This window comes from Leptinotarsa decemlineata, unplaced genomic scaffold (genome assembly GCF_025532065.1).
Source record: "Leptinotarsa decemlineata unplaced genomic scaffold, Ldec_3_MD MMD2_tig00026354_RagTag_RagTag, whole genome shotgun sequence".
In the NCBI taxonomy this organism is placed as follows: domain Eukaryota; kingdom Metazoa; phylum Arthropoda; class Insecta; order Coleoptera; family Chrysomelidae; genus Leptinotarsa; species Leptinotarsa decemlineata.
The window spans coordinates 16,837,455-16,854,412 of NW_027412702.1; the positions used below are offsets into that span (position 1 = coordinate 16,837,455).

The 16,958-nt window shown below is 33.6% G+C and overlaps 1 protein-coding gene across 5 annotated transcripts in view; it reads right to left on the reverse strand.

Annotated features, from left to right (window-relative positions):
• Positions 1-858: 858 nt before the first annotated feature.
• LOC111514053 (uncharacterized) overlaps positions 859-16,958 on the reverse strand; it is a 453,014-nt gene continuing 436,914 nt past the window's right edge. For 4 of the 5 annotated variants that reach the window (XM_074184385.1, XM_074184383.1, XM_074184382.1 and 1 more), the window contains 4 exons: positions 15,306-15,511; positions 14,576-15,093; positions 3,431-3,540; positions 859-1,563 (listed from right to left, as the gene is read on the reverse strand). In XM_074184385.1, coding sequence (XP_074040486.1) covers positions 1,471-1,563; positions 3,431-3,540; positions 14,576-15,093; positions 15,306-15,511 — 927 coding nt within the window. In that variant the 3' untranslated portion in view covers positions 859-1,470. The remainder of the gene's footprint in view (positions 1,564-3,430; positions 3,541-14,575; positions 15,094-15,305; positions 15,512-16,958) is intronic. The other variant, XM_074184384.1, reaches the window with a different exon arrangement.

The following is a 16,958-nucleotide window of genomic DNA, read 5'->3' on the forward strand; positions in this document are numbered from 1 at the left end:
TGTATACGACTTGTTAGTGGTGCCACCTTCTGCCATGCTTTGATGAATTGAATAAATGATTCATGATTCTAGGTTGAAAAGCTATCTGAAACAAGCGGTAATCTAAGACTCTTTGAGTTTTTATAAATACAAGTCAATAAATCAATGATTATTTTGGAAGTGAAGTGAACACACATTGTTCCAAAACACTAGAATTACAATACTCTTCTCGACGCGCGTTTCATCAACCAAGTTGGCGTCTTTCAGGAGATGAAGTAAACTTATGAGCTAGTTATTTACTTAGGTGAAAAAGTACGAAAACAGTGAAAGATGTATTAGAAAAATTTTAAGGTTTCGAATGTTCCGAATATAGTACAAATAAAGTACTAAACCGGCAATACTGTCTCATCACAGTGGTGTTGGGATGAACCAACATATCATTGCTGGACTCAACTGTCCTTGAAGGGCAAGCCTGAGGAAGTGAGGGCGATAACATCTCCTCTTACAAAGACACCATCTAAGGGATCGACAGAGAACTCGATCCTTGAATATTAAAGATAAACGAGGCTCCCCAAGGCGGTCAGATGCAAAGCCAAGCTTTGACATTGATTGCCAGCAAGATTCATTCTCTATCTATCTATTGCAAGACAACTAGCTGATGATAGCCTCTAGACAGTATGACTTCAATCCGAACATATGTTGGTGGCACCACATTCTAATACGCAATAAAACAATCCCATATGGAAAACCCGAAAAATGTTTGTTGAAATTTACAAATCACAAAATGAAATTCTCAATGAGAAATATCTCATACCACACAGTAAACAGTATAAATGTGGTTACATTTCGACTATGATTGGGTCAAAAATAAACAATCCCTCCATCATCAATACTTTATTTATTAATCAGTAATAAATATAACAAATAATGTACATCTGTTGTTTAACATTTAAAAATAAATATATTATTCTCGAGGAAATAAATAAACGTGTTTTCTAAAATATAAAGTTCATTGTACGGATCGTTTAAAATAAACATAATTTTTTTCAAATAGTTACTCATCTAAAATGTCATCCACTCCAAAATGAAGCTCGCGTGATCCGGAGAAAAACCTAAAAACACAATTTGTTTTTCTCGGATTCACTCAAACTGTTATTTAATGAAAAAGCAAACTAGAGTCTCTAAATCCAAATGTTTTATAAAAATCGTTTGAATATTAGGCCTGATAGAATTTGATTAGGTACAGTTATCGCTCGGGTTTACCATGGAATGTATATGGAATGTCAAAAAGTGCCAATAGCTTTGGCAAAATAATACACAAAAATGATATTGTGGTTTGGTCCACCGTTGAAGAATACAATCCCAATAAACCCAAGCTGCTTTTGAAAGTTTCTATAAGAGTCTTTCTAAAATATTTTGTAGTTCAGCTAGTGTACAAACTATAAGGTAGAACATCACTATACAAGACACAATAGGATTCATTATTGTATGCTAGGTCTGGTCCTCATTGGGGGGCCTTTGCTCTTGACTAGAGTAGTTCCAGGATAGGCGCTTGTGGATGCTGGCGTCTCTATTGTCGATTTTCTGTGAAAAATAGTACAATTAGTGAGCAATCCCAAAATATTTAAACATGATTCAGAAGTATTATTTGGGAAAAATTCCTGTTTCTTCCTCATTTCCATTCAAAGCTATCAGTTCTGATACTTATAAAAAGGTAGTTGATGAATTTATTTTCATGAGTTATTGAAATTAGTCAAAAAAACCTTCTCTTAAATGGTGTGGTTATAATCCTGTAGATTGTTGGTTGTCCAAATGGAAAGTTCTTCATCAATCAATAAAATATATTAGGGTAAAAATCACAATTAGTTAAGAATTATACAAACTCACAATGAGTAGATGTTTCACATTACGTGAAGATATCAATGGATACTCTATAAAAGTGGTTATTTTTTTATGAAAAGCTGGAGTTTGTTACCCAATTCATTGGGTATAATTTGATAACAATTGCATATCACTTCTAGCTTGATTTAGAGATATCAGGAAATTATGATTTTGTCATAGGTCCTGAAATATGTTAGTGTTTTTTTTACAATATACCTACACAATAGAAGTGAAAATATATAAAGGAATATGACAACTGAAATAACGAACTATTTGAATAACACTCTTCACAGTCCACACGAATTACCATAATAGGTATATATTTTGATATTATTTATATTACCCAGATCCCCGATAATAAAACACAGTTCATACAAAAACAATCAATAAGGTTGTTCCAAAAATCAACCATATTTCATTTGTTCATTTGATTTCACTTAAATACTACAATCTACATCTTCAACAGAAAATACAACAGCATTCATTATTGTCTTGCTCAGAATTATACGATTTCTAGAGCAGCACCAACTTTGGTAACTGCTACCTTTTGGTTTGTGACAACAAACCTTCAGAATCCTAAAAAATTAGTGCAAAGGAATTATCTTTGACACACTGCACTGTTCAATTGTGTGGATCATATTGGAGATGACGAAAAGAAGGAAGAAAGAAGGCTCCTGAGGAACCCCTATAATTTCACAGGACTCAGAACGGAAGGTATCAGGAAATCGTATTCAATTTGTATGGTCAAATCCAAGCCACAAACGGTATTCTTTGGCCTTGGGACTTATTATTAGTCATTGTAAATGCCAATTTAATTGAAAATTGCACATGTTTGAAATGAATTGGCACATCTGTAAGTATAATGGGAATTCTTGGTATTATTATATTTTCACCACGAAACTTGCCATTGAAAATGCTAGCTTCAACAACGATTTTCATTAATTACTAATCGCGTACCGTTGTACAGCCGTGATGGAATCAAATTACGGAGCGATCCAACCTTCAGTTGTAAATTATGCGGTCCTGCCTGGAAAATCTAATGAGTTCAAATACTCTGTTGGATAATTCAAAGCTTCGTTGGCATCGCAAACTGCATCTACGCTCGAATTAAATTAGTAAAATTGCTATTTGAAAAAGAGGTTGATGATAAAAGGGTAAAAATTGAAGACTTAAACCAAATCTCAGACCTACCGAATATATATATATATATATATATATATATATATATATATATATATATATATATATATATATATTTCACATTGTTTTCAGTTTGAAAAGGGATTAGACTAGCAAAACTGTGTGAGTTCGGCTTGTTAAATACGACTCCACCCAACTTCGACTAGGGCCCTGGTAAATATCTAGATTCTAGATGAAATTCAGTTGAGTTAACCGGTGATATGCAAAATTGTTCTTCAAGATGTGTTGAACAAAAGTTGTTATGGGTTCATGATTCTGAAACACAACGTTAATTATTCGTGTGAAGCAATCAGTTTCGTCTTCGCTCTTTTTGGTTTGAAACACTAATCAGAGAAATAACTGGCGAGTATTTTCAGGAAACTAGAATTACCTTTATGTCATCCACAACCCCCGCAGTATGATATCTGTAGGTCCTTTTCATAGCTTGGCGATGCTGCCCTCTACTAAAGGATTCACAATGGTCTTCTTGCTGGGATACGCCTAGGATAAAGAGGAAACCGTTAAAAGTGCAGTTTGGAATAAGTATCAGGTGAAAGATTTGCTTGGTGAATGCAACTTCGAAAGATTGATTAGAAAGCAAGTGGAGTGCTATGCGCTAGAACTAAACTAAAGTGAACTAGATTTCAGAGTATGGAAAACTGTTTGGAACTGATGGAAACTTTATTGGGAGAGTCAATTTTCAATCCGATACTTTCCAACTTTTATGAGAATACAAATATTATTAATGAATATTCACAACAATGTCTCATACATCATTTCTGAACACAACATATAACAGTAAATGAGAAAAATATTTTCAACGACACATATAAAACTCTAAAACATGCTTTCTCCTGATATACTTCATTTTTTTCATAAATGTCAACTGCCTATATCAAAACTTCAGTCAAGAAACAACATAAAATCTCTTAATCTTTGGAAAAATATGTTGTTTTTAATCGTAAAAAAAATTATATACTCTGTTTTTCGTCAAATATTTTCATTTCATTATTCAAAGAACCTTTGATGACAGTATCATAAGGGGTTGAGTTTGACTTAAGGGTACTCATTACTTTACGGATGGATAAACAGTTGTTAGGCAAACAGTTCTACCGGAAAAGTTATTGGTGCCTCCACCATAATGAAAAATTCAATTTGTATAAAATATATGTTAAAACAATGTTTCAAAAATTTTATAGATATAAATATCAAAAATACGAATTCAACGGCGTACGAATAGGTGTTTGGTGTGTATGTCATGAAAAGGCCCAAACGATTTTTATTATTTATTTTAGCTTTGTAGAAGTCAATAGATAACCACGAATTATTTTCAATCCCAACTTATTGAATGAAATATCAAGAAAAAGTACAGTTTTCTGTTGTTTCACTTCTACTTCAGTTCAGAATTAATATGATACTTTAAATTTTCAGTACGAATTATTTTGTTGACCTTTTTATTCCCTCATTCCAAAAACCAACTTTTTCAGCAACTAAATGGGACATATTTCTGAAGAATTTAAAATATCATGAACAAAGTTGATTACACATTGAAAGTTTTTGAAATTTCATGCACCAAAAAACCACCATTTAAACACCACCTATTTCGTACTGCCAGTATCTGTCCATTGATTTAACATTATATGATAAGAATTTCATCCGCTAGTTTTGAATATATGTTTTGGAAAAAAGCATTTTCGGACCTATGTTTGTATAACTTTTTTCATGAAATTAGCTCCCGAACAGGCTGGCTATTAGGAAACTCCCTGTATACTGACCTCATCAGAACCTATATCATAATTCAAGTGAACTCAATTGCCGACAGTTTCCTAATATTTCATTCCTCGATTCATTTGTTTCATTCATTATAGAGGATTATTCTGGAAACGTGCAATTACACTTCATATTCGCAAAGGAGATCAAAAATAAAGTAGATTCGGAAGGAAACAAAGCAAAAAGAAGTTAAAAAGCTACTCATTATTTTCTTTTGCGAGTTCACGAGTCAGGTTCAATTATTTATGGAAATTAATGTATTTTCCTTTGACATACAACATGTCTATATGTATGAAAGTGGGACTTTTGAAAAACACATTGAATAAATTCGAAAAACTTCAGGTTTAATGATTCATGAAACACTGAAATAACTCCCATAAAAAATATTAGTTTTAAGAAACACAACTTGCGTTAACAGGGCTACATATCGCTAATTAAAAAAATTAAAATACAAAACAAATTCTAGCAAAATGTTCATCTGGATTTGATGATTTTCATTAAGAGTGATTTTGATTTTGGAACGTAAATAAAAATCGTACCACGATATTCATTTTCGAAACAAATTTATAATGATAATGTTTTTCGAGCAATGCCAAATATATCAGAAATATAAATTCTTCAGAGTACCTCCATGATATTTTGTCTGCTGTAGCAGGTGGAGAATATTTCCACCAAAGTTTTTATCGACATTTTTTGGGTATTTTCACCTTCATAATCTAAAATCTGATTTTCTCTACAAAAAATTATTTTTCTTCAATATTTCCCAAGATGTACAATCAAGAATGTACAATCAATGAGATTTCGGAAATACCAATTGACCTAATGAATTGCATCAATTATGCATCCAAATTGCAAATTTTTTGACGTGATCAAATCCAACATAATCGAAAGAAAAGCGTGCGGCAAAATGGAAAGAAAATACAGTACTCTGAAGACATAAACGCACCACAAGGGTATGTGATGGGTCCACTTCTCTTTTTTTGCACTATTTGTAAATGACATTTTTGAATAGTCCTGTATAATCTAATCATTGAAGAGTAAATACGACGACAATACTGTATAATTTTGCCCAACAGCACTGATTATTCACAAAAATTTTAATTGTTACTTGTTCGTTATTAGTTTAGTGATATTAGTTCATTAGTTCGCTTGGGTTAGAATCGGTTAGATGATGCACAAACAAAATCTTTGAAAATATTTTTTTCCATAAAATTTTCATCAGTCCCTTCAAAGAGCTTTTTCATACTTCCAAAACTCTACAAGTATTTCACATATGATGAAAACAAAACTCACAAGGACTTATGAAAATTACGTTGGCTCAGAGTGATCTTCTTCTAGTGACGTGAGTGAATACCGACAAAAAAATTGTAGTCAGATACAATCGAAAATTCACATGTAGATACAATTCATGCATTGCGAGATCCACATTCATTATTTGAGAACGGAAGAATATCCTATGATGAGTATATAATATAATATAAATGACTTTCTATATGATTTTACCAAGTGTGAATTTCTATAAGACAAATTTTCGAATATAAATTTTCTATGAACCCAAGTGAGCCATCCAAGAAGGGGCCGATTTTTTCTATAACTGTAGCAATATTCAACTTATGGAGTTTGATTGATGAAATCATTACAAAACCTCTTGGAATAGTTTCCATTTTGAACACCGGAACCATTGTTCATGGAAAATATGTTCGAATATAACGGGAAAAACGGTTATTATAATGTTGTTTCGGCCATTTTGTAGAAGGCGTTAACAAAATTACAGGATTTGTGAAAATTTATACGATGGTCATTTTTAATCTTAATCGAAAACTTGAAATAATGAAAGGAATTGAAAATTTACAATAGTGATACGTAAAATTTTTCAAAAAAATTATCTAGGCTTCTGATTGAACTGAGACATTTTTTCAATTGGGTATTTTATGCCAGCTTCAAGAATATGTTAGTGGCAAATGTATCATGAAAATTTTCAAGATCATTTGTCAAAAACAGGCTTCTAAAATGACACACTGAGGCGCAATTATGGCGAAGAAAGATACAAAAAGCGATATTGAATTTTGAAGTTCGTAAAACTTCTCGAAGGAAAAATCACTGATATAAACCCTTTTGGGATTCGTTAAGGAAGTCAATTACAACGATACATTTTGTTCTCAAGTGTAACATTAGCAATATCTCTCAAAAAAACAATTTGTCACAAAAATATTTATGCCAGACTTCAGCCGTATATATTTTGGCAAAATGATATTGAAAACATTTTCATTTTGAATTTCTATATGCTGACCAGGTACTGGTCAATGTTCAAAATAGGAACTATTTGAATAGATGATTTTATCTTCTGAAGTCCGTAGGTTTAATCCTGCCTCAATATTTCGCTTTTTGGCCAGCACATTTGAGTCATATCAATATTTCTAAAATATTACCTGAACGAAAATGACTTTTTCAGAAATAATAGGGCCAGCATGGGAAAATCGGAAATCGTAAGGGATACAAAGTCGGGTAAATTAGAAAAACGTTGCCAAACGTCAAAAGGCCAACTTATACCTAGTAATTCTTTTTTCCGGTCCTTATAAAAAAATTCAATCGGTGATGGTTTGTATGAGACCAAGAATCGGAGTGATAAAAAGTGAAAATGAGAAAGTGTTCTTTGTTTCCCGAAATTTTATTAAATAACTTTTATAAAAAATAAAGTGAAATTGCCGAACTCCGTTATTTTAGAATATCCTTAACAAATTGCGATTTCCCTAATTTGAAAACGTTTTTCAAATGAGCTTTGACATTGACAACTTTTTCATAATTCAACCCGCTATCTATTTCGCTGATTTTCAATTTTCCATTACTGGCCCTCCTTTCCGTAGATAGAAAGTATACTGAAGATACTTGTGTCTTCAATGTAAATTGAAATGCAGTAATTTATTAGCAGTTGTTTTTGAATCAGTCACTATCAAAACATATGAAGACATTTTCTATTCTGCAGATAACGAACGTGAGTCACCTGAATGATACAAATATGGCACATATACAGTTGGGTCGACAATGAATAAACTTACATACATCATCAATTCGTGCATCTGAAATAAGTGACGAAAACGAAACGATGTTGCTACTGCACCGAACGACTCCATATAGTAGGGGAGCCCACGATGCAAATTGGGGATTTACTCGAGCGTCATAGAGACATATTAGGTTTCTTCGATTGACGACTTGTTTATTTTGTGGAAATTCATGTTCACTGAGGATACACTACAAAAACACACTTTTGTCTATTTTCCACTATATTTCTTTATTCTTGACCGGTTTCGGCTATTTTTGAAAATGGTATAATAGCCGAAACCGGTCAACAATAAAGAAATATAGTGGAAAATAGACAAAAGTGTGTTTTTGTAGTGTATCCTCAGTGAACATATTAGGTTGCAAAGCTTAGATGATGAAAAAAATGTTATATAATATATAAATTTTCATCGGTTGGGGAAGCGGCTATAGATTTTTAAATATGTAAAAAATACTGTTGCATGGACATACTCGAGCGCGTCAGATATATCAGTTAATCTGATCGTTTGCATGATGCGGGTGGTTGTACGTAAGGGTTGGAAGTGAAAAGAAAAAAAATTTGATCGAGTGCGTCAGATTTTCTAAGGGGGTATTAAGTGCAACAAGAAAAAAGGTCTCATTCAATAATCTGACGATTTCGATCTGACGCAAACTCGCGGCCATTATTATAATGTCCAAAAAAATCGCCATTTTGAAATACTCAAGCGCGTCAGATTAAGATATATATGATTCATCTTCATGTTCTAGACGTGATGTCTTATAATCTGACGATTATCTAGAGGGATTCGCCTAATCTAACAAAAAAAATATTTTTTTTCAAGTCATTGAACTTGAATAATTGAAAAGCTCAGGAAGTAGCATGCAAATAAATAAGTGTATGTTATTTAAGTAGAATACTTGTATTTATAAGAAAATATTTTTTTTAAATGCTCAAAAAAATTAAATTAATCATCTTCATCACGAACGAGTGATGATCAGCTGTGATGGCGTCATGGCAACAGAATTCAGAGTGGGGACGGAGTGAGAGAGTAATACATAGAAAAAAAGTGAAAGAGGAATAGAAACTCGGAGAGTAAAATGTAGGTATCATACAGCTGCACGAATTAAATTTTATCGACGAATTTTTATTATTTCGGCTTGCGGAAATCGTCAGATTATATATTTTTCGTTATCCTTGAATTATTTCCTAAAAAATAAAAAAATTAGCTACGCTCGAGAATGTCGAAATGACGTTATTTTTTACAACTTTGCTTTCCTTCCCTTTCTTTACGTCACTCTCAATCAGATTACTGGAATATACACTTTTCAGCATGTAACTAACTCACCCTACATTAATCTGACGAGCTCGAGAATTTTTGATGATCAATTTTTTTTACTAATCTGATTCTTTATCCTACACGGGCGGCCTTATATATGGGGCTCATATTTGGTGGAGGTACTTAACCGGGTACAAAATATCCCCCTGTATATGAATCTGCCGCATTTTAGTAAATCCCGAAATCCCCGCGTGGGGTCCCCTATTAATATAATGATTTTGAGTCAATTCCATAAAATTTGTCAGCAGTAACTTCGACATTTAGCAACTTGAATTTTCCAGTTTTCCAAACAGTATACAGTATCATTCCCAACTTGAAGTTGAATTTATAATTACGATATGAAATTTACTAATTGTGAAATATGAAATATGAAAAGTCCACAGCTTACACATATATTTGTGTATTACGAAAAAATCAAATCTAAAAATCGTTCAATAAACAGATGAAACTGTTGAATGATAATAATATTTTGCGGACGACCCACGTTTGTATTGATATACTGAGTGCAAATTATTATCCAAATACGAGCTCTCTCTGGTCAAATACAAACAGCATCATTTTTTTCTGAAAATGATGCTACAAAAAAACATGTGTTTCATTGTGCATTTTATTGATGACGCATGTGTATTCTTTCATCGTCCTAGCTGCACTCCATTCAGATATGACAACACAAGATATGATGTGTTGATTTTATCAATCAATTTCTCGAATATAGCCAAAAAATATTTAAGTAAATTAGACAACTTTAACTGATAACTAATATATAATAGATATCTTAACAGAATCGTGACAAAAAATCAGAGAAACCAAAGAACATACAGTGAGGAAAATATCAGGAAAATCTAAAATACGAAGTTTTGTTGAAATGTCTGAACAAATATGATTCAAAAAGTGATCCATTATAAAAAATAGTGAAACATTTTGACTTCGAGAACTCATTTGATTAAAATAAATATCTATCAATATCATCAGAATTATCGGAGATATTGCAATTGAAATAATCTAATGAAAATTTGAATGAAAAAGTCAATTTGTAGATAATTCATCAGTTAACAATTCCGAAATTGTGTATCATTGCAATACAGAATCAGTGTATTTACTATAAAATATCACATCTTTTCATATCTTGTGGCTCAACAGCTGAGTAGATTGCAAAATTACTCCAAATTCATACAACATGTGACTTTTACTGAAAAGCAACAACTTTTACTCCCCTTGAATGGTTTCATTATTCATAGATTTATATGACACAAAAATTATGAAAGTTGAATGGATGAAAATGATAATTTCACGACATCGTGAACGAAACACGTATTGCAGATACCATTTTCAAGAAGTTGGATATTCACATTATTTTTTAAAGGTTCAATAACTCTTGAGAGGGAAACGTAAAATGTACCCTACTTAAGCGCTCTTATCACCTGAATTCCCAACTTTCTACAACCTTGAGTGTCATTATCAGAGACGATTTTCCTCTAGTCGTAATGTTATGGTATAAATAAGTGCTTCATCTTGTTATGTTATTCAAAACGGTGCTGATGACATAATTAGACAAGTGTCTTATCCCGAAACTGCGAAGTGCACTATGAGGATGATAGTGTTCCATATTTCCAGAAATGTTTCTTGATCAATTAGCACATTTTGTATAATCCTTATCCTATCTGAATTTTGACATAAACATGCATAAACATAGTCAAAAGGACATCAAAAACAAACGATAATTTGCCCTCTCAGCTATCAACAGGGAGGCTGTTTTATTCTAAAAAAGTGACAACTAACTCAGTGATGGTACCAAAATGGCTGTAAAAATATGGTTATTATTCAACATGCCATTTTTCGATTGAAACAAATTATCAGAAGTATTTTTAGTAGTTGATATTCATTAATTCAGGTAATAACTAGCAAACTTGTCTCTGTATGAATAACTGAAATCAACGTGTCAGCACTCCCTACTTCTCAACCCAGTTTTCCAAGTTTGCTGAAATAATGAAAAAGATAATGGAATATATTACGGAGATTTTATAGCTTGAGACAGTGACCGATATGGAAAAACTTCGGAGATGCACAGAAATGAATACTCAGCATTCCTTCGAATTCGTACCCGACCTTAATTCGTAAAACGGTTTCTGCTTTTTCCCTTCTATCATAAAAGTTTGTGCATATTTATCATCGGCGATTTTCTCTTTCGATCAAATAACTTTTGGAAATCGAAATTCAGCCCATTTATCGTTTTGGAAGCGAAAATAAAAACTGTATAACGTGATGTGTAGATTATCCAGAGAAGATAATAATAATAATCATAATAATAATGTCTTTTTTATACTGCGAACACCACAGCAGACTCAAGCAAATAATATCAATGATAAACAAGGCTCCCAAAGGCGGTCAGTTGCAAAGACAAATTTTGAAATCTGCCGCAATCTCACATGTAGCGTTTCGTAAAAAAGAATATCAATACCCACTTATACTCAGGCTCGTTATTCAAAAACATTTGGTTCATCCTAGCACCACTGATAGTAGCGCTGTCTACTATTAGATCACATACTATGTTTGGTTTTTGAACTGTAGTTTCAACTAGAAATGATAAAAAAGCGAAATATTTTCTTAAGATCAACTTCTTCAAAACTTTTTTTCCTGAAGGAATTTGAATTGCCGAAGATATAAACTTTCAATTTGGAGCAAAGGATGAACTTCGCATATTTATGATGATTCTTGATACAACAGCTATTGTTTCGTTCAGTCATATTTTATCCACTCATTCTATGTGTGAATGAAGACTTCTTTTCCAATACTGTTTTGTGAGGCAGTTTGATCTTTCTCTTGAAGATGATCACTTGGTGATCGAAACACGTGCGAGGTGTTGAAATAGCGGTTTGGTGTTGGGAAAAAATTCCAATAATATTCAACATCTGTTGAGGTGTTATGACACGCATTGAATCGACCATAACAGAAAATTCACAAACAAACATGTGATTGAAAACATAAAACACATCCCAAAAAGTCCTACTCCAAAGGTAACATACATTTACAGGCAATACTAGTTGACTAGTAACATTTTGCAAAATTTGATTTCACCTTAACAGAAATCGATTTCGTTTCAGTTTTATTGCTACACCCTGTATACACACTGAACATTGATCAACAGGACTACTGACCACAGAATATTTGTAATTAAATAATTTTATGCAGAAGCATTTCAAACATATGCTCCTATACAAACAGTCGTTATTCAACACTGACCTAGAAATAAAATTCTGTGAAGTTTCCGCTGAAACGATCATGAAAAATGCATTCACGGGTAATTTTTGAAGCATACAACTACAATTGGTACTGAATATTCACCACAATGTGAGTGAGTTTGGTTCACTTCATACAATTTCCAGGAAAAATACCCATTCGTTAAAATTTGTAGAGAAATTCTTTTGAACTCATTCACATTGAGAATACCTGGTTTGAATATATCACATATTTTTCACATTGTAATAGTTAGATGAGAAACACTGAAACAAGCTATGACAATTGATGTTGATTCCAAATTATAATCCGAAGTAATGGGTGACAAACAATATAGACAAACAATATAGTTTACAAATGTGGAATATTAGTTTCAGTTTAATATTCTGGCGAAGGACATCATTTAAAATTTTGGTGAAGGGTGGGGTTTGAAATTTTGGAGACAGTCCAATTTTGAAATTTTGGCGAAAGATAATGTTATTTTTTGTAGTCTGGCGAAGGAGCTAGAACGTATTCTCTCTGTAGGATCCTTTTCATACCACCAGGAAAAACTTTCTTCACGAAGAAAGTTTGTAAAACCAAACAAAAATAAGCTCGTTTCCCAATCACCAGAAACTCTTCTCAGCGCGTTTCACCAATCATGTTACCGTTTTCAGTACATGAAGTTTTTTATCGACCTTTTTTTGGGTAATTGTTACCTTCCACAATCTGAAAAAATATAAAAATTATAATGGAGAACTTTATACAAGTGTAGAAGGGCAAACTTTTTAGTTTACCCCGATAAGTTACTGTGTAAAAATCAACAAACTGATATCGGAGAGTACCTTGTATTAAATCGAATATTTCAGTTGTCAATCAACAACATTGACATAATTTCATATTTCAAAACTTCTTTGACATCTGTCGAAGAAGTAAAGAAATAAGCTCTCAAAAAAAGGAATAACTGCGTATATATTCGAATTTTTATCCATTTCTGAAGACGGAGGCAGATTTTGGCCTCCGAAACGTAAAAGATAAGTATAATTTCTTAATAATTTTTTTGATAGGCAAAATTGTGAAATACGACAAGTTACTGATAAATAGAAGATTTTTCTTTGTGAAAAATACTTTGATTTTTACACAGTAAATTATCGGGGTAAACTAAAAAGTTTGCCCTTCTACACTTGTATAAAGTTCTCCATTATAATTTTTATATTTTTTCAGATTGTGGAAGGTAACAATTACCCAAAAAAAGGTCGATAAAAAACTGATTTTTTCCTCCACAAAAAATGACTTTCGTTGAATAATGAAGTTTTTCTTATGCTTGGTTTTGGATTTATTCCTGTTTTACCTTCAATTATGTAAACTCTTTCAATATGTTGTTTTGTTTCATCTACGTCTCAAGTACAGAACTAAGTTGAACTCTCTTGTTCTTTGAAAATAATACTACTACTTTGTATTGAGGTTCATTGAAAATTTTGACATTTTCGGCTTCTTACATTGTGAGAATATATTCTTATCATTATTGGAAATTTTATTGATTTTTTTATTGCAACAATTGAATGTAGAAATGTCAAATTATATTCAATATATCTAATATACAAAGTATATTTGGTTCACTAACAAATAATTGTCAAGTCAATTGATCAAGTCAGTCGCTATATACGAGATCAAAGTCTTAGCTGAAATGTTGAATCTCTTCAATGAAAAATGAAAAATATGAAATAAAAAAATATCCATTGTGAAGACAGAAATATCATTTTCCTGGTATAGTCTATCCATTCCCAATTGGAACGGCAATATAAATAAGAGCACTACGAGGGGTGTTCATAATCACTGCCCGGCAAATGGGAAATGTATATAAATGGGAAATTTTTATGTCACTGAATTATCATACCGCCCAAAGTTAATAATTACAGGAAACGAATTCGGTTTATTTACGCCAATCGCCTTTCCAAAAGGTTGAGCTTTATGAAAATTATTTTGGTAACGTTAATTGAACATGATTTTCACACAGTCACTAACGTTGGTTTAAGTAACATCGGTTGTTAGAAACATTTTTTTGAGATGCCGTGTGAACGAAGTCAATTATATTTGATAGATACTAGAAATCACTGACAGAGTAAAAGTTGCCACTTCCTCGATTCAAAAAATCAAAAAAAAAACTCTGCACGACTAACCTGCTATTACAGGAACGTCAAAGTCGAACTGCTGACTGGCACTCGACGTCGAATTAACTTGCCTCGTCTTGATCAACGGCGGATTCTTACTCTGAGATATGGCCAAGCTCCTTCTCAAATTTCCCCTCGTTGGTGATGGCGGGGGATACGAGATCCCTCTATGGGTGGGACTCAAAAGCTGACTGCCGTTTTTCCCGCCAGGTACCGAAAGGGTGTTTTGATTCAGATTTAGGCTCATGCTGCCGACATTAGGCGAGCCTAAAGTCAGGTTCGGCAGGCTCTGGCCCAGATTAGTGTATGGTTGAACCGAGAGGGTGTTCGGGGTCCTAGGAAAAAGCCGGTTTTTGAAGGAGTTTTTCTGTGATACAGGACTCCTGTCACTCCTGTCTGGCGGTAAGGGCTGAACACCCTCGTCACTGGATAACGATCCAGTTCTGTTTTCATTCTCCATTGAAACACCTCGGGACTGGTTATTCATAGAGCACACAGACGATTGGTCGTTCATTTCTACCGATCCGCTGAAAAAGAATAAGATTATTTATTTGGTGTCCTTCAGGGATCCACTTCGAGACTCATCCAATTCATGATGTATACTAACTCAAAACTGAAAATCTAAATACCAATACAGTAACACTTTTTTCTGCTTGAAGATAATAATGGAGACGTAGAAGTGCGAAAAATTGAAAAAAAATCTTGATTGAAAAATATTTCGTGAACGTTAAATATCTACCTGTGGCTGTGTGCAAGACTGGAAACCCGGCTGGCTCTCGACGAAGTTGCAAGGGGTGATCTAGGAACTAGTTGTAGACTGGGGTAGTCGTTTTCTAAGTTATAGTCAAAGCTATAGTCGGTGTCCACACTTTCATCAGCTATATAACTCATCTGTCGGGCTTGTGCATACAGAGTTTGTGCTTTGGCAATACCGTCTTTCCATCCCTGAAACATTGAAATGGAATGAGTCTAAATCAGAGGCAATATAGAACTATTTTAATAGTCTACTAAGTTTTTGGTAAATTTTCTGAAGGAAACCAAAACTAGTAGTAACAAAACTATTCGTTGAAATCGGTTCATCAGGTCTAATGTTCTGGCCTAAGACACAAAGACATAAATCACATAAAAACCTGATGCGAACTACATGGTTTGTCCTACACAAATTCTAACAATTCAAATGAGAGATGTGTATTATTTTTAGGGCACGATTGATTTTACTTTCGTAATCAGAACCAAAAACATAAGTTTATCGTCGTAAATTATTTTCTATTGATTATTACCAGAATATCTCACAATAAGATTCATTCGAAGAATACCACGAATTGAAGTAATTTAGTTGAATCACATAACAAAAAGTAACCTGAAACGAATGATAACTCTCTAAAGTCGAAACTTGTGCGAGCTAAAGACTAACGAGGTCTTGCCTTTTAACGTGTGATTTCTAACACGAGTTGGACGATAGGAAGTGAAAATCGATCGTCCGGCCATGCGGTTCGTACCACCGGTTCGCACAGCGGTCAGATTCACTGACTGGAGCTGACCACACATGCCAACACACCAGGCTACCGTCCCACAAAAAAGCATCCATTCTACTTTCAATGATTTTATTGGATTTCAAAAAGTTTGTAAATTGATAAAAAAATATAAAAAATGGTCGGAGGAATCACACGTTGAAAGGTAAGACCTCGTTAGTCATTAGCTTGCACAGGTTTCGACTTTTGAGAATTATCGTTCGTAGGGGGGTACAGCTGGTTAACGGAAAAACAAATTTCAACAGATTTTTTTAACAGATATGACCCGACCTGAGATTGAACCCATGACCCTTGGCACTACCTCAAGCTGCAACTGACAAGTTATTGTAACATGAAGCTACGGGAGAAGGAAATATTAAGAGCAGATTGTTGTTGGTTCACAGATGGATCAAAAACGTCTTCAGGATCTGGTGCAGGTGTTATCAGTCGCAGAACCAGGACAGAGATATCAACCTGCCTTGGAACCTATGTGACTGTTTTTCAAGCGGAAATTTACGCTATTGAATTGTGTGCGGAGAGATTGGAAGAATCCAACCTCATACACAAGGCAATAAAAATATTCTCGGACAGTCAAGCTCTTGGCTCTTACTGAGCAACGTCTGAATTCGTAGCAAATTGCCAAAAACGACTCTCCTCGATAGAAAGATTAAACAGATTGTCTTTGGTCTGGATTCCTGGCCATACTGGCCTGGAAGGCAATGAGGCTGCTGACTCACTTGCAAAGGAGGGTGCTGCAAGCAGCTTCATTGGACCAGAACCTGTCATTGGCATCGCTTTGGGCTCTGCAAACAAATATTGAACAACTGGATGGCAAGAAGATTTATGGACTTCTGGCAGAATCTTCTAGGGTTGGCTAACTC